Source organism: Macaca mulatta, chromosome 16 (assembly GCF_049350105.2).
Source record: "Macaca mulatta isolate MMU2019108-1 chromosome 16, T2T-MMU8v2.0, whole genome shotgun sequence".
Classification (NCBI taxonomy): Eukaryota; Metazoa; Chordata; class Mammalia; order Primates; family Cercopithecidae; genus Macaca; species Macaca mulatta.
This window is the reverse complement of record NC_133421.1, coordinates 52,303,532-52,322,197: the sequence shown is the minus strand read 5'-3', so window position 1 is coordinate 52,322,197 and position 18,666 is coordinate 52,303,532. Positions and strand designations below refer to the sequence as shown.

At 44.8% G+C, this 18,666-nt stretch overlaps 1 protein-coding gene and 1 non-coding gene across 19 annotated transcripts in view; one reads left to right on the top strand and one right to left on the bottom strand.

Annotated features, from left to right (window-relative positions):
- The window catches only part of MSI2 (musashi RNA binding protein 2), a 433,576-nt gene extending 418,257 nt beyond the window's left edge, over positions 1-15,319 (top strand). For 6 of the 18 annotated variants that reach the window (XR_003723736.2, XM_077971002.1, XM_028836311.2 and 3 more), the window contains 3 exons: positions 5,930-6,084; positions 7,949-8,021; positions 10,540-12,108. Coding sequence is in view for 17 of the 18 variants with exons in the window: in XM_077971002.1 (XP_077827128.1) it covers positions 5,930-6,084; positions 7,949-7,990 (197 nt within the window). In the remaining variant the exon portion in view is untranslated. Of the gene's footprint in view, positions 1-5,875; positions 6,085-7,948; positions 8,022-10,539 lie in introns of all 18 variants that reach the window. The other 12 variants (XM_077970999.1, XM_015119180.3, XM_028836305.2 and 9 more) reach the window with 6 other exon arrangements.
- Positions 15,320-16,514: 1,195 nt separating this feature from the next.
- Positions 16,515-16,579, bottom strand: LOC114673280 (U7 small nuclear RNA). Its single transcript, XR_003724002.1, has one exon. It is a non-coding gene; the product is annotated as a U7 small nuclear RNA (small nuclear RNA).
- Between the last annotated feature and the right edge of the window lie 2,087 nt (positions 16,580-18,666).

The following is an 18,666-nucleotide window of genomic DNA, read 5'->3' as shown; positions in this document are numbered from 1 at the left end:
TGCCAATTCATAACCGAGTATTCTCCTTCCATTATCAGAAATAGATTTTGTCTTTTCATGCTTACCTTTCGCATTTGACCATCTGCAATTATTTACAGTGGGCACTGTTTTCAGAGGACACAGGAAGGAAACTGCAGAATGGGATCCCCAATTCTGTTCCCCAGGAAGGCCTCTGGCTGCCCAGTTGCCGAAATTCAGAGCCCTCCAATAAAGAGTAGCTGGCTGTTCAGAGAGACTCATGCAGGCCCTCACTGTTGACAGCCAACTGGCATTGTGGAGCCAGTGTCCACTAAGGAATGGCAGAAGGTTGCTATTGCTCTTTGGAGAGTATGCTCTCTGATCGGGAACATAGGGCTCCCTGAGAATCCCGAGAGTTCCCCACCTGCCTGGAGGAATTTCTTGCTAATAAGGGAGATAGAGTCCTATGACTGTGGAGTTTTAAATCAAGGCAGATACAAGCATGATATAGACAAGATGAAGGCAGAAGTGAATGTTGGAGGGTGTGATAACTTTATTTAGTTTCTTTAAATTTCTCTAAAACAAAAACTCCTAAAAATTCAGCATGATGAATTAACACAGCCTCTGCCCTCACAGACTATTACACAGGCTTATGACCGCTCCTGTTCTCAGTCCTCCATCCTGTCAGGACTGGGGGTTGGGAATGGAGGCCGTGACACCAGTCAGCCCAAATCCCTTCTGAACTGGCCTTGGCAAGGGTGGGCCCTCCGTTGCATTTGCCTTACCCGGGCCACATGCACGAGCTGGGCAGGGGAGGGTCTTTCTCCCGGAAATGTGCCGGGGCCACTGTGGTCTTCGGCCTGAAATGAAACCTGGCAGCAGCAGATAATTCACAAAGCAGATGACCGAAATTGTCTTGAGGGCTGGCCCTGGCTTTTGCGGAAACGTGAGACCCACCGAACTAGGAGCTGGGTCTAGGGCTGGAACTTGGTGGGCCCCTGGCTTGTCCCAAATATGTGAACTGAGCTCATCTGGAAAATATTGTAAACAGTTCCTTTCTCTGGATCAGTAATAATCCAATTTTCAGGCCTTAGAGCCAGAGGTGCCCTCTGAGAGGTGCCCCCCTCATTGTCCTGGCTCTAGCTTTTTGCCTCAGGTCCAGTGGCATCACTTAGGGACAACACAAAAATTATTGGACTAGACTTCCATACCTTTTCTAGACCTACAGTGAGGCTGTTCTGACTCCTACCACTTCCCTACCCTCCGTGCCTAATTCCACTCTCAGCCCAGTCCCTTCTCACCACAGTTGGGCAGAGTCACATGCTGGCCAGACAGCAGGCATCTCTCGCATCTCGTTTTAGAACCCTAAGGGAAAGATGCACAGTAGCTTTGGGTCCAACCCTTGCAGGTGAGAGTCTTAAGCCTGCAGCATCCGTCTCTGTTAAGATCTACAGGATAAGATTCTCGGACTTTCCCAGGTCAGCCATCAGAGTATTTTATTGATGGGCAGGAAGTTTCTCCTTTTATCCCATGTGAAATGCCACCAACTTTCATTCAAGTGCATCTCCTCTTGCCATCCTCGGTGAGATTCGGTGTTCTCGCTTTCTGACCCCCATTCCCAGGAGTTCTTTCTTCAGGCCCAAGATGATTAAATGCACCAAATGGATAAATTGGGATTTTTGTAAGTCACCTCCTGATTCATATGGATAGTGAATTGCATTTTCCTATATCAGATTTTCCTAAATCCACAGGTGGTACCTGCCTTATTGGGCTCTGCATACATAACTATTTCAGAAATAGGGTGTATTTGTTTTAAACTTGACAAGTTACAGAACACTTTCTCTTTTTCATTCCTGAAGCAGCCCCGTGAGTCAGATTGAATAAGGAAAGCATCACTCACTTGCTACAGATGAGGACTTGGGCTTGTGAGTGGCTTCTTAGCCCAAGGCACCTGACTGTAAGAACAGAGCTGGGGTCACAGTCAGGTCTTCTGCCTCCGAGTCCAGTGCTCCCTTTCTCTACGTCATTGCTGCCTCTCTGTGGGTGCCACCTTGACTGGGAAAGCCCAGAGTATATTGGGGAGTGAGGATGAAGGGCAAAGAGAAACCTGCCTGGGATTAAAATGCTGCCATGGATGCTGCTAATGAAATGAACCTGATCACCACAATGAGCCCCCAAACTGCCATCCTAGAGCAGGGCTTATCCCAAGCCACTTAACGCTCAAAGCTCCTGCTGCAAAAATGCCAAGACGTTTGCAAGACATTGTCCTCTTCTGGGACAGGAGTCATAATATCCAATTTATAAATCTCAGCACTGTTTATTTATTCAGCAAAGTGTACTCCCTGCCCCTCCCCCCCGACACACACGCACACCCTAGCTGAGCAGTAGACAAGGTGCCCTTGTCCACTAAGAGCCACGTCCCATCTTCTCTTCCCGAGCTGATCCTGGTATATGGGACCGATTCTGGCCCCCCAAAATAAGTCTCCGTGCCTGGGGAAAAGGCACCCTTCACTTAGAAAGATCACTGAGAATCGACTGGAGAATGACTTCCACAGAAAGCACCCTCAGGTCAGAGATTTGGCTTCATGCCTTCCCCCCCACCCCCTGCAACCCCACTCTCTACGTCTCCTCTTAGAGGGAGACAGCGTTCTCAGATGAGCCCCTTTCCTGTGTAGCCAGCCAGTGTTCAGTGTGTGGAGTTACGCTGACTTCGCGAAAGAAGAAAATTGCTTTGTCCCTAATGTCTTCCCACTGTCAGATAGCAGGAACAGCTACTGACACGTTTATGTGCCAAGTGGCAGTCCCCATTCTCTCCTAAGCAGCCAGAGCCGTTGCTTTTTATGAGTCTTCTCAAAGATGCATGAGTTTCCAGATGGCTTGTTGGGGGACTTTAACATGCTTTCTGGAGCCTGGGTCTTCTGCTCGCAGAGACAGACACACACAAGTGTTGACTGTGGAAAATAGAGGCTCCTCTCTTCCGTGCGCCCGGCCCTCAAGGGTGCGAGTTCCACTGCCCAGAAGCCTAGCTGGAGACAGGGGACCAGCCCAGAACTGGGCGCTTATTGCCTGCCGGCTGCGCCCTCTAGTGGGGACCCAGCAGCCCTGTGTTTCACCCCTGGCTGGGGGACATCTGCAAGGTGACTTTGAGCTGAGGCTCCGGCATTGTGATGAGCAAGTGCATAATAAAACAGGACTTGGGATTTGAAAGCTGCATTCTAATACAGTGTCTTCTCCACGGTGATTTTTGTGTCATTTGATGGAGGATGACTGAGCAAGGAGGGGTGATATAGACCTAACATGAGCTGCTTATTGTGAAATTCCCTTCAGGCCAACTCAGAAGCCACAGGCCTCCCCGCACACAGGAATGGGAGAGGTTGCCAGGGATGGGCATAACACCAACAGCCCTTCTGTCTTCTAAGCCTGCAGAAGGGGGCATTTCTGGACATCACCCTTCTGTGGGCATGCTACATCCTGTCTCCGAGACTGCTTCTGCTGGCTAGGTTAGTCTCTAGGTGGCTCTTCTGTTGGAAGAAACGGAAATCTAAACCTGCTTCTCCCCACCCACTAGTTAGGTGAGCCTGCCCAACACCTTCCTGGGTTCACATCCGGCCAGACAAGAAAGAAGCCAAAAAAACTTTCTTTCCATCAACCACTGCACCTCCTCATGCCCACCCCATCCTATTAGCCTAAAATGGAACAGGCTAATTAATTCATTTGTATAGGGAGGGATTTCAGCTGCCTGGACAAAACCAGGAGTCCACTGTCCAAGCTTCTTCTGTTTTCCTGAGCTCAGAAGAAAAAAATGTGTTAGACTAAGATAATACCGCCTTTTGAATATCTCGGCTTGATATTTGCCTCCATGAGTGAGAGGGCCAAGTGTTATCTGCAAGTTGAATCTTCTGTATTCAAAAATCTCTGATCCTTTTGTCTGCCAGCGCATTCCCAGATCAGCCGTTCACTTGCTCTCAGCCTCTGTAATTTATTTTTTTTCTTTTTCTCTTTAACCTGCTCTTTCCATTGGCCAGTTTATTCATTTCTCAGCTACAGCTTCAAAGCGGCTCACCTTCGGGCTTCCCACCCCAAGGGCATCCGGACGCTACAGTTCTGTTTTCTCTGCTGAGTCAGGAGCCAGGCCCAGCTTGATTTGGTCTCTCGTGTATCTTTGTGTCTCTGTCTCAGTCTCCTGCCAGTGTGCCTTGGGTGCCTCATCAATCTCTTCCCATCCCTGTGACAAGTGGGTGAAAATCAATCCACTTCTGGCTCTTCCAGGCCCACCAGAACTGAGGGCCTCAAACCACAGGTCCCTGGGCAAGGGAGGGGCCAAAGCCAGGAGTGACCCCACCTGCATGGATGTTCTTTGCCTCTGCCATTGAAGGCAACTGGTCACAGGGAAGAGGGGGAGAGGCCAAGGGAGGCAGAAGGGAGAAGTGATTGTTGCCAGGAGCAGCCCTTTGGAGCCAAAGATCTGAAAGTGTGACTCTCAGAATGTCTGGTTCTTTAATACAGGTTAGCCGTAGACCAAAGTTGGCCAGCCCAGACTCACCTTGAGGCTTAAAAATCAATAAGAACTTCCTTTTACAATTAAAAAAAATATTGTTTTCCATTTTGGAAAAGAAAATAAAGTTTAAACTACTAAGGGGAAATAAAGGTGAACAAAATTAACCTAGTTAACTGGTTGACAGGCTGCGACCCTCATTAGGGTCAGAATGATGAGGTTGGTGGGGGGCCGAGGCAGTGTCACCTTCCGCTGCCCCCCGATCTGCAACCCCACCACTCTCTGGATTTGTGCGTGTCAAGTCCCCTCTCTGTATACATCCTGAGCTTGCTGTTCTCAGTCTGGAGTTGACATTGCAGGATAACCAAGAGAAAGCAGGCATTTTGATCAGCTATGGTTTAGCTATGAATTGGTTCAGTCGGTATGTTCTGCATTCATACTTCTTTGTCTTTTTTTTTTAAACAAAAGGAAAAAAAAGTTTAAATCCCCCCTTTCCTTCTCCTGCAGGAGGTGAGTGTGTGGGTGTCCTGTAGAACCATTGGCTTCCACCCCAGCTCTGGCCCCAGCCTCCAGGTTTACCATTCCCCCCCATCCCTCCCTCCATCCCCTTCTCTCCACCCCAAAAGGAAACTCTCTGCCGCCATCATTACTGTTATGTCAAGATGCCCAAACTCTCCATGACATATCCCATCCTCCGACCACGTTCAGTATTGATGACTTTCATTCAGGGTTATGAGTGGGAAGGGTGGGAAGGGAGGGAGTAGCCAGTGGGGAGGGGGGAGTGGTGAGGGTGGGATGGAGAATGGGAATCTTTTTTGTCTTTTTTTAAAAAAACAAAACAAAACCAATTTGTCATTTAATGGATCCAAAAAGAAAAAGTGAAACACACATACAAGAAAAGATCAAAAATCCCCTCCGCAAAGATTTTTTTTTTTCCTGGACACAAATTGCTTTGTTTCCTGTCATGTTTTAATATCAATATTAACACAATGTGTAGTCTAAAACTAGTTCCTTTGTAGTTTGCATGGGATGTGAATGCTGTCTCAACGTGCCCAGATCTAGAAGACTGCATGAGCATCAATTCAGATGTGAAAAAAAAAAAAAAACTCTTTCTCTCTCTCTCTCTTTCTTCCATATATATCTCTATTTCTATTGTGATAATTTGGTGGGCAGTGAAGCACCTCCGGTTGGTTGCCGTAGTGTGTTGAATGATTGTTTTTTTATTCTCTATATTTTTGGAGCTCCAAGCTTCTTAGTAGTAGCCTGGGCTGAGTATTCTTGAGTCCCTGCTGATGTTTTCGCATGGCCTTGGTTGAGTGTTAGAAGTTGGGCCTCAGCTGTTTTTCTCAAGTGTTTGGCTTGTAATGACCGGTGCATGCCTGGCTTCTGGCCTCATACCCAGCTCTATTCTCTGCACACCAGTCCTGAATAGCTACAGTGCTCAACCGAATTTTGGCGCGCCCGCTTCCCCGGCAGGCTCCAACCCGGCGCGGCCCGGAGGCTTCCCGGGGGCCAACAGCCCAGGACCTGTCGCCGATCTCTACGGCCCTGCCAGCCAGGACTCCGGAGTGGGGAATTACATAAGTGCAGCCAGCCCACAGCCGGGCTCGGGCTTCGGCCACGGCATAGCTGTAAGTACCTGCCTTCCCTTGCCCTCCTGCCTCCTCCTTCCTGACCAGCTCCTTGTGGCCTGTGGGTGTGCCAGGAAAGCCCAAAATCGGGGGCAGAGGAGAGGACAGAGGGTCCCCATCAACATCACACCAGCTCCTGAGGGCTGAAGCCTCCATCGCCTTAGACATGTCCTGAGTGCCTCTCGTGTGGCTGTGTGATGGAGCGGAAGGAGCATGGGCAGGTCCGGTTCAGATCTCACCACTCCATCACCTTCACACAGTGCATCCTTGAGCCACTTTGATGACCCGCCTGAACCTCATTTCCCCGACTGCAAAACCAGCATCTCTGTACTTTCCTCAAAGAGTGTGGGAGGATTATTCGAAATAATGTCACGCACTGGCACGTAATAGGGCCTCAGTAGTGGCCACCTTCCTTGATCCCCGCTTTCTGGACACTGTCATGTGGGCTGGGACCTGAAAGCCGGGAAATGTCCCAGCTCCCCACCAGAGTAGGAGCCTTAGTCACCAGAGCCCCTGATCTAAGGTCCAGTGGCAGTGCTGGAGCCTGGGAGGTGGTGTGGGGGTCCAAGCCCTCTCCCAGGCAGTTTCCTTTGCTAATGTTTCTTACAGTTTCCAGGTTCCAAGTAAGTTCCCATTTGCGTTCTTTAGCTGCAGCCCCCACCCCTTGAAGGCCAGATGCATTTGATATTTGTAATGCTCTGTGGTTCTATAATCTGACTAATCCAGGCAATGGAGATTTGCTTAACAGATTTGCATGCTGTTTTCAGATTGTATTGTTCTTCTCCCTCCCGGTGTGTGTGAGCATGAATGTGCCTGAGCCCACTTGCTCGCTGTCCCTTCCATTTTGGAAACAGAAAATTGGCCAACCTTTGCCTTAGCCAGCCTCACTATTTTGGAGGCAGCTTGGTTTTGAGCTAAGATGGGTGCGTCTGCAGTCCCAGGCCACGTTCCTGTCAGACTCTGCTTCTGAGCAACAGCTGGCAAGCCCTGCCTTGGGGGCCACGCTGCGGAGAACAAAACACGTGCAGACAGTCTAGGGCACCAAGGTGGCCTCATTCATGCCCCCTGGCATTGGGAGCTCCTCCCTCATACACACACGCGCACACGCACGCACATGCACACACACACATGCATGCACGCACACACGGACGCACACACGCACACGCACACATGCACACACACCTGCCAGCCCTATTTGTGCAGGGTGGGTCCTTGTTCAGTTCTGCTCCCAAGCCAGTATCACTTAAGTCAGTAGTTTAATGAATCTAATCCCCTCGGATCAACTGTGGTACCAAATCCAGAATATTATTATTCACCTGAGAGCTGCTCAATTTAGGGGACCATCTATCACTACTTAGAACACAACTCATTTCCATATTCAGCATCCAGAAACACAGGCCCAATTTGTTCTTGAAAACCGGGGTCTTTTGACCTGTGGGCTGTGATGTTTTTCTGAAATAACCAGAAAGCATCCCAGTCTGTCTGCACCGGGATTTCTTCTCCCCAGCTAGAGCCGCTGGGACTGTGGACAGAGACTTATCTTTGCACTCTGGGGTTCAGGGCAGCCGTGCCCATCACTGGGGGCACAAACCCCCGTTTCCCACCACCCACCCACGCCTCTGAATCTGGCTTTTGGTTTTTCCCTGGGTAAGCAGATAGGCTTGGTAGGGGCGGAGGGAGTGGGGACTAGGGGTCTGGAGCTTAGGAGGATGTCATCCTGGCCCCTCATGGCACGGTGTCTCAGAATTACATATTCATGCTGGCAACCACAGAACTAGTCCTAGAGATAATTTCCTTTCCCAGAATGTGACAATCTGTTCCCATGTATAGCACACTGATGACCTTAACAATTGTGCAATTTTAGGGACCTTTGATTGCAACGGCCTTTACAAATGGATACCATTGAGCAGGTGCTTTCGTTGCCATCTCACTCTGAGGTATTACCGTCTCTGCCATGTGTCTCCGCCCTGCTGGTGTGTCCGTACATGTATGTCCACGGGTCATACATGTACGTGCGTGCCCCTGTCTCATCACATCCACATCTCTCTCTCCTCTTTCTGGACCCCTTTTCAGGAGGGTGGGGGCAAAAACAAATCCAGTCTTTTAATCTGTCATCCCTTCCTCCAGCTTTTAATCATGACCCCCACCTTTTTGACTCTCTCTTTTTTCTTAATTTGGTTCTTTGGATTCTTTTTCTGTATCTTCTCCACCCTTCATCTTTCTCTGTCTTGAAATACAATCAAGAGTGTGGGAAACTGGAAGGAGATCTCGTGCTGCGCCCGTCCCAGGGGGATAGAGGCAGGGAAGCATTGGGCTTCTGCTAGGCCTGGAAGCAGGGATGGGGGCCAGGGCCACCACTCCTGGAGGTCCTTTGAGCTGGCCCTGTGAGTTGCTAGACCCCTTCAGCTCCCCAGGCCTTGCTGGGGCTCAGCCAATGGGGTTCATGCAGTCAAACAGTCAGACTCCATCTTTTAGTGAAAAGAAAACATTTTTGCCAGTAACTACTGAGTAATTATCCAGATTACTGCACGAAAAGCAAATTAAATTAACGACATCACCTGTGTAACGTGGATTTGGATCCCTGCCAGTTTCCTAACCTTTTAAACTGAGCTCAAGTTAATTAAACATTTTTTCAATCACTTTGATGGGGATGTGGAGGGGATGGAAGAGAGGAGAGGGAGGTTGGGGCAGTGAGGGAGCCCCTTGCCACACACTCCTGTGGAAGTGAGTATCTGTCCTTCTTGGGAAGAACACCAGCAAGGGAGGGGGTTGTCCTTGTGAAAGCACTAGATGTGTACTGTGTTAGCACATTAAGTGCGTGAGGTTGCAACATGGATCTGTCTCTGGAAAAGAGAGGGTGACAGCTGAGGCCAGGCAATGTATTCCACTAGGAAAATCCCACAGGGGCACCAGAGCCTTTCACTCTTGGAGTTGGGAGGTAGGAGAAACAAGGCTGGAGATGAACTGGCCACTTCGGGCTTGCACTTCGTTGGATGCCTCTCTCCTAGTGAGGGATTGCTCCTGGCTCCTGAGTCGGACCAGGTGGAGAACTGGGTTGAGTTGAGCTCCATAAATCTCTTGGATTTCTCTAATGTTGCTGCTAAGGGATCACCTCAACTAACGCAACTGCCTCTGTTAACCAAATAAACCATGTGTGTGAATTCCCCCACCCCTCGCCTCCACTTCCCCTTGACCACTGACCCAGCCATTGCTGGCCAGAGCCAGAGGCCACTAACAGTTTGAAGGAAAGCTACTCGCTACTAATTAAGCTGGGTTTGGGGGCCCAGAGGAAGTAAGGTTTCTCTGGGAGCAGGGACAACTGATATCACCAAGAACTCCGGAGACTGAAGATGGCTCCAGCCCTTTGTGAAGTCACATGAAGAGGGGGTTAAACAACTACGAGGCACAGCAGACCCTTGAAAGGCCAGGCACTGGGGCTGCCTGTGCTCCCTCCTTACCTCCCTTGGAAGAGAAGGAGTGGTGTAGGGCTTCCTGCCCACAGCTCCATGTACCCCCAAGGCCACTAAAGCCTTTCCATAGGGGTGGGGCGGGAGAGAATGGGATGGGGGAGGCTGCTACCAGCCCATCCTCCCTCATCTAAGTCTAGGACTCAATTTCCAGAGAAGGACGAAGTAGCCAAGAGTGTGATAGCAACTCACCCCCTTCCAAAATGGATTAGGTGAACTCATAGAGCCACGTGGCTGCACCACAGCAGTTAGGAAGGACTGGTCAGACACACACATTGTCCCCAACAGAGGTGACCCTCTGACATTTAGCGCCATCCACAAAAGAGGAGCCCAGGCCCCGCTCCCCGCCCCCCGCCCCCCACCCCCCACCCGCAGTCAATTCAGGGAGACTCAATTAACACATCTGTGAATCCTGGGCCTGTTTTTGTTTCCTGTAACCAAAGCTGGTTATTTGTTGTATATTTTTAGTGTCATGACCTTTAGTTTTTGGTATGTGGTATGATCTTTTAGCGTAAGTTTGCATTTAAAAGTTATTGATGGGTATCTAATAAAGGCAAAAGTTTGCGGGGTTTTTTTTGTTTGTTTGTTTGTTTTTAACATTTAGCTTTGGAAACAGAAGTTTAAACAGAAAAAAGGTATCTCTGGTCAATGGGCAGTTGGCCCATCTGGCTGCAACCCCTGTGACCACATTTCCCACCATTACCTCAAGAACCCTATGGTACTGTATCAAATCAGCAAGAAGAGTTGTAACCTTGTCCTCTCCCCAGTATCAGGCATGGTTTAGGTGTCAGATTTCCAAAGCTGTGATCTCAGTAGGCTTCTAGCCAGGTGATTTTCATACATATTCAGTAGTGCAATGAAGTCCATCTTTGAAACTCTAGTTAAAACAGTGGAGGAAATCTCATACTTGTCTGACACTTCTTTCTCCTCCCCTCTCCCCTCCATTTTATGTTTTCTTCTGGACATCCTGGCCTTCCCCACCCTGCAGAGCATACCTGGATGTCCAGGCAAGACTGGGCGAAGTTTCTGAGTGGCCCTTTGTTTAGGTGATGTCCTCAGACCTGGACCCCCACCAGCCTCACTCCCCATCCCAACCAGAGATGGCTCACTTCGGATCGAGGGTTGACTACATCTCATCATCTCACGAATCTGCTGTAATATAAGACAACAGCTTTTAAATGTGTATATAACCCATGATTTCAGTTTGTTTTGTTTTGTTTTTCTTGATGGTTTCCCTCTCCCTTCCTCTCTTCCCATTCTCCTTTTAAATCTCCTTGAATCACATTTGGTAGTGATTTTGACTTAGTCCAGTAGTCACGTAGCTTTAATATCTAGTTCAAAGCTAACCATAGTATAATTGTTATATTAAGGAGTTATTTTTTCTTAAAAAATTTTTTTTTGCTTGTTTTGGTTCTGTTCTCACTTTTAAAGGATGCTGAGATGGTAATATTACTCTCCCTATTTTGGTACCAATTCTGAGACTGTATGAATTTTCAGGTGGAACTTGAGCACACACTGAAGCAAAGTTGTGAAGTGCGGGGCGGGAGGTGGGCATGAGCTTTCTATTTTGCGTTGTAGAAGAAGTGAGATGTAGTAAGCTAATTCACAGACTCTCTAGCAGTTCTTTTTGTGATGTCTCTATGTTAATCTGAGTCTATCTATTTTCGGCAATAAGGTAAGGACGACAGTGTTTTGGGTGTCCTCCTTTTCTATAAGTGCTTTTTTTCTGTTGAAAGAGGTGATATTATAAGGTTTTTTGAAATTGTGAATTCTAAAAAAGAAATGTTGTAAATACAATTCCATTAACTACATAGAAACTATTAAGAAAGAGAGAATCAAAAATATTTTTGTGAGGGAGTCGGTCCCAGGCAGTTTGATGCTCTGTGGAAGGAGGCGGGAAGGGAACGTTGGCCAAGTCAGTTACTGAGATGAAGATCGCCCAGCTGCCAGGACCACCCCAGGACAAGTTAGAGCACTGTTTAGCTCCTTTGTCTGTGTGATAGACCTAAGAACTGTATTAGTGTTGTACCAGCCTATTAACCTCTTGTCTGTGCACAGCTTCAAATGTTACCGTCTAGTTAGATTTTTATTTAAAATATGAAAAACTGCTTTTCCCAAGACGTTTTTTAAAAACAAAGCTACAATTTTAATATTTAACATATTTAAAGTTTCAAAGCACACCTGTTTGGCTTGGGTGGGGGTGGGGTGGGGGGGATATTCTTTTTCAGTCTTAATTTTTAAATATTTGATCATTTTCTATTGTCCAATCATTTCAGCACCTCCAAAGGTTCCTAGGACACTTTGCCTCTCTTCTCCCCCTGCTCCCCACCCCGCTCCCAGATCTGGGGGCCCATGGGCCAGGAGTGGATAAGCCTGCATTAATACAACCTTTCTCCATTCACTTTCTATTTACAAATTAGGAAAGCAACCTTTTGGTTTATATATTTTTTTTAATACCTCAGTGCTGCAAGTATCACCAGAGAGGCTATGGAAGAATTTTTTTTTTAATTTATTATAGATGTAAACAGAATTTTAAAAATAAAAAGTATAAACATCACTGCACTGTGACTGGTGGGAAAAACTGACAGTTTCCTCTTTGCACATGTTTAACATTTGGCTGTTATAATATATGGTCCTCGGTTGGGGAAAGATACTTATGATGAAGGATATTTTTTAATTTAACTTTTTTTTAAATATTGGTAATAGGTCGGCAACAGCAACTATAGAAGTACAACTCAATAGATGGCATTAAAACATATTGTAGTGTGGATATATATTTTTTCTTTTTTAAAATGTGATATTGACGTTTTATTAATATTTTTTAAATTGTTACGTTTATAAATTTGGTACTTAAGGCACAGCCAGTATGAGACACTGAATGCGACATTTATTATAAAGAGCTGCTGCACTCCTATTTTTATAAATTTTACTAACAAAGTAGACTAATGTAGACATTCACAGACATGGTAGGGCAAAAGCATCTTCAAACTAAAGACTCCAAAATGCTAACTCAGAAAGAAAGAAAAAAGCCTTTTTCAATTCTAATGAAACAGCAACAACATTTTTTTTTAATTAAAAAAAAAAATCATGTTCTTTGTTTTTCTAATAAAATGTTAGGTTGTTTGGTGAGGTTTTTTTATTGCTTTTTTCCTTTCTTTGTTTCTTTTCTTTTCCCCCAAACAACCAGATTAAATGCTGAGCGCTTTTAAAATATCAAAACTTGTTCAAGTCATAAAACAACAAAACAGAAGTTTTATTTAAAAAAAAAAAAAGAAAGAAAGAAAAAATAGTAAATTCCCAGAAATTCAGTGTTTAGACGAGGGAATTTAATTCCTATTTTGTCCATGTTGGTGATGTACTGTACTTCCCTTCCTTTTCTCTGCATCCCCCATCACCTCATAGAAGACTCTTTGTTGATCATTGTATGTTAATAATGTATAAAATGGCTATCTTGTAAGCGTGCTGTCCTGGTACTAGTGTAGCGACTTTTTTTCTCCTCTTTCTTCTAGTACATATTGATAGGTATAACATAATTAAGGTTTAAAAAAATTAGACATAGTTATTCAGATTTAGGACCAGTAAGGATAGAACTTTCTCTTATTTATGAAAAAAAAAAAAAGCTAATAATTTTGGGGCAGTTTTTTCCTTTAATTATTTTTTTCAATTTCAAGTTTAATTTTATTTTAGCTGATCTGATGTGGTTTCAACTAACCCAAGGTCTCACCATGTTAAAATGCCGGCGGACTCTACGGCGTTTTGTAGATTCCCCCCCCCCCCCCACTGTGAAGGGGTGCCATACTACCTTAAATGCTAATGCTAGATATGCAAAACTGGATTTTTTTAATTTATTTTTTAAAAGAGGGAGGCATGGTATATTAAAATGATTTTACTAAGAGAAAAATATTTTTTTAAGAATGCTCAGAAGAAATTGATAATCTGTGTGAATATGTTTTAGATGTTTATATACCTTTTGAAGAGACCCAGTAGCCCATAGCACAAATCTTGTGGAAATCCGATATGTTTTAATGTGGCTACCTAGGTTTAAGGTTCACGTTAGTCCCCCCATCCATCTAGAAGTCCATTTTGAAAGATTTTTGTAAATTCTTTTAGCACTGATGTTCAGCCTTGTCTTTGTTTCAGTTAAGCTCAATGGCGAACATGGGAACCACCTTTCGCCTTCCCTGGGGGCGAAACCCTCTTGGCTGATGGCTTTTCCCCGGAATTATCAAACAGCCACCGGGTGACTTTCTGGCTTCCAGATCCATCTGCCTGAGACCCCCGAACTCCTCTCCTCCCAAGCAGAGGCGAGTGAGTGGCATTAGCTCCCGGACCCATTCCCGGTTCTAGCTGGGCATGGGGCTGACGGATATGACCAAGCCTTGGTCTGCTCTCTAGCAGCTTCCACGGACTTGGCTCGTGGCCTTCCTCATATCCATTGGGAAAACCAAACAGCCTCGCGCTCTATCCCAGTCGCCCATTAGCTTGATTCAAACGAAGCCCCAACAGGCCTTTGCGTTTTTATCCTTCATAACCTTCATCTTAATTTGAACTTGTAGCTTGGACTTTAAGGTAGCATGGCTCTATTGCTGTCAATTTACTGTTTCACTGCACAGCAATCACAGCCAGTGAATGTTACACACATCTTGCTAGACTAGTATAAAAATCATTGGGTAATTGTTGGTTCTAATGACCTGAAAGGTGTTCAGTTTTTGTTCTTGGTTTTGTTTTGTTTTTGATTTCTTGGGGGTGGGTTTTGCTTGTTGTTCTTTTTCATTTGGGGATTTTGGGGGAAAAAATTTTATTTTTGGTTCCAAATAGAAAAACAAAACCTATTTTGATCTTTAGTGCAAACGAGGGCTAGGGACTTAGCCTCCTCCACCACCTCCACACTGCTTCATTCTGCCATTCACTCACTGCAGCATATTCAAGAATAAAGCAATATCGTTTACTACATTTTTTATTGAAGGTCAGCCATGCTTTCTGTATTATATTGCATATGAAATTGTTTACAAAAGAAACACTAACTCATACTTCTTTTTATCGGTTGCAAGTGGCACGCAGGGACAGAGGGAGAGTGGGGGGCTGGTGGGGGAAGGGAGATTTTTTTTTTTTTTTCTTGAATGTGCTTCACAAGCCAGGCTATCTTCCAAGGGAGGCAGACAGTGGGTAGAGCAGAGGGACTGACTGCAGGCAAGCACATTGAAGAAAGACACTGGCGGGTTTCCCCACCCTCACCCCAAAGCAGACAACTAGCAGACGTCAGCTTAGCCCTGTCCTGGGCACAGACACTACACAAGGAGACGCTGGAAGTTAAGCAATACTTTAATACTGTAATATGTTTGTTTTCTTTTTTTTTTTTTTTTTTTCCACCAAAAAAATGTAAGTAAACTAAAACACAAAAACATATAAATAAAATCCACCCCTCTTGTCGGGGGCTGGGGGGGCAACCTTAATCCAAACACCTGGCTATCAAATAATCAGAATGTATTGTCTCCGACAGGATTTCAGTTCCGGGAGGCAGGGGCATGATGGGGGAGGGGGCTGGAGGCTGAGAGACAAAAGTTCCAGAGCCTCCCTCGAAGGTTCTCTACTACTGTATTCTGTACATAATGTACCATCGCGTGTGGAATCTGTGAGTGTCCTCTTAAGTAGCGTGGGCTAGCCAATCTGCCGTTCATGGTGTATTGTAAACTCCGAATTCCATATGTAATAGGATGCAAGTCTAAGCGTTTCATGTGGACATAAATGTATCTAAATAAAACTTTCCCTAGCACTGTGGCTGACCTCACCCTTACTTTTATACTTTAGTATGAAACTGATGAGAACTTTGGTAGTGAGTATTTTTTTTATATATATACATATATATGTATCTATCTATATATATATCTCAAGCATCTTTCAGGTCTTTGTGTGTGGCTTTCTTAAAGCCCTGTTGTAAAAAATTACTATGTGGATGGCAGTCTCTCACATCACAGATGTGGAAAGTATAATTTTATATTTGTATTTTCAAATAAATAAGTTTGTGAAAGGTTTCCATCCTCTACTGTGGTCCAGAAATCAATGTGTTTGTCTGACAAAAAAAAAATAAAATAAAATAAACTGTTTTGAACAGAGTTGTTTGGTATTCTTTTGCTTGCAGAGGAGGGCTGGGCTCCGGGAGACCTGTTGTTTTGCTTGAGCGGGAGAGGATCTCATCAAATAGCACCTGCCACCCTCACCCCTCAGCGTGAATGTTGGCCACGGGCCTCCAGCAGGGAAGAAGCCCCTGCCTTGTCCCCAGGGAGCTTGTGGCACCATTTTTATGAAGTGGCAAGAGAGCACTAAGATGGAAGGGCAGATGGGAGAGTGGCGTAGATTAACAGCAGAAGGCACACAGAACCCATGGGTGGACAGGGAATAAACCCCAAAGGTCCTGCAGATCAGAGGACCCAGATGGTGGAAGGAGCTAAGGGGCTTTCCTGGGTGCTGTCCTCAGTTATCAACAGCACGTGGGAGAAGGCGCCAAACCACATTCCACAACCCTTGAGTAGGGATCTGAACAGGTATCAGACCTCTGCCCTCAAGGAGGTTAAAGTTTTGCCTACTGGAAATCAGCAGAATCACAAAACTAAAGATGTAGAGATAGATCATCTGCAATACTTTCCACCCCTCTCTCTACCAAACAAATGAGAGGATACAAAAGAATTGACACCCAGTACATTGAGGGCAAGTCCCAAGACTTGATGATGACAGCTACAGCATGCTCTGAATCAGTGGATTCCTCAGCTTCGAAGCCCTGGAGAGAAACACCAGGCCAAGAGGTGTGCAAGGGATGAAGCGTGGATGAAGGACAATGCCTGCCAGTGTCCCTTAGCTGCTTCCTCAAGGCCCCCAGGAAAGCTGTAGTCTCCAGGACATGGCCTTCTTGGGTCCCTCCTCCAACTTCCTGTCTCCTGCATATAACAAATTTATCTTTTTTGTAAAATGGGCTTTCCAGTGAAAACCAGAAAACCAGCTAGACAAGATTCTTTAAAAAAGCTGAAGCACTAACAATTTTAAGGTATTCCCGCTACACTGGGGTCCTAGAGGAGACAGTAGAAGATGCATTCCTTTATCTGGAGCTGGAGGCAGGAGCACTGGGTTCCAGGCCCACCTCCTGTGTGTCCACAGACAGCCCTCCACAGTGTCTCGTTACATTGTTTAAGGGCAGGAGAGAAGAGTATAATCCCTGCTGCCCCACAGAAATGAAAGACCAATGGGACCTGACGTGAGAAATCCCTTTTAGGAATTCTGAGAGAAGTGAGCCAGACACATGAGGCTGGCCATTGTGGCCATCTTCCTCATCCTGATTGCTCAGCTCAAAGAAGGGGGAGGCCCAAACCCAGCCCAGGAGCCTAAGGAGAGACAGAGCAGGGAACAGGAGCACCAACTGTATGCCAAGTGGATCATACATGTGCCCTGGTTAGTCCCACATGTGCCACATGACTATCTACATTGTAACGGTCAAATAAGGTGGATAATTTGCCCATGGTTGTACAACTGCAGAGTGGCAGAATGGAACCCTATCTCCAATACATCCTGCTGCCCCGGGTTCAAGCCTGGTGACAAATATCAGCATCAGTGTTGAGTGTGCCTGGGAGGGTGGGAGTGAGGCTTCTAACCTAAGTGCCTACCTGAGTCAACAAAATGCACCAAAAAAAGGCAGGACAATACCAAGCTAGAGAACAACAAACTTTCCTGTTTTAATGTTTCATGGAGAAAAAAAAAAAAAAAAAAAAATAGAAAACAAATCAGCAAAAACTAGAAGGAAAAAGAAGAAACAACAATGTAAAATAAATAATACACAAAGTAGGATAGAAGGAATGAGATCAATTGAATCTACCATTATCTAAATATGAATGGATTGAATTTTCTATCATTACAAAATAGATGTGTTTAGAAAAAACAAAACCCAGTTATGTGCTAGGTATAGAAACACACTTAAAGTGATGAAAATGGCTAACAATAAAGGGGTGACAAAGAGAAAATAGGCAAATACAAAAAACAAGGGCGAGAATTGAAATGTCAGTATCAGAGTGGAATTTAAGGTTAAAAATACTCCACAGCATATTATGTAATGACAAAAGACACAATCTATTAAGAAGATATAGTGGCAGTAAACTCTATGTCCCAATTATCAGAGGAACTGAATACTTTAAATCAAAAGCCACTAGAAATGCAGGGAACTTGATAAAAAGTAAAAATACAATTAGAGAAATTAATATACCTCTCTTAGAACTAGATATAATCAATAGACAAAAAATAAAGACATAGAAGAATTGAATAATGCAACTAGTAAACCTGATGTGATGGCTCTATATAACCTGATCTGATGGCTCTTTGAATAGAGGTTGCACATTTTTTTTTGGTTAATATTCATGGAACATAAAAATCAAATAAATTTTGGCCAGCAGCACCCCCACCCAAAAAAAATTTTAGAAACGAATAATTAACATGTGACTATAAATATTGTAACTGTGTAAAAATTAAGAAACATTCTGTTGGATCAGAGAGAAAAGTTAAAGAAGATTACAAACTGCCAAAAAGCAACAGAAAACACACATTATACCCAAACTTGATAGCGTATAGCCAAAGCTGTACTCAGAGGAAAAATGTAAACTTGAAATGCCTTCAGATGGAATTTTTTTTTGGGTGAAAGAATATATTACTTATTCTCCTTAATAAGGTAGCAAATAGCAACCAAAAAAAAATACTAGAAAAAGAAATTGATAAATAGAAGTTGAAAGCGATAGAATAGAAAACATAAGTCCAAAAGCTGTATGTTTATAAACAGTAATAAAATAGACAAACTCCTCTGAATAAAGGAGAAATGAGCAAAAATATACAATATGAAGAATATGAAAGGAGATAACAGAGAAAAGCATGAATATTGGCAACAAACCAAAAAATTCAGGGGAATCAGAAAATTTCCTAGCAAATATAAATTACAAAAACTAGTAAGAAGTGGAAAACCAGGATAAACTTATTATCATAAAAGATACTGAAATGATAAATAAAGATATACTGAAAAATAGACTGGATCCAAATGAGTTTTATCTAACTAATAATTCCAGTACCATTTAAACTATTCCAGATG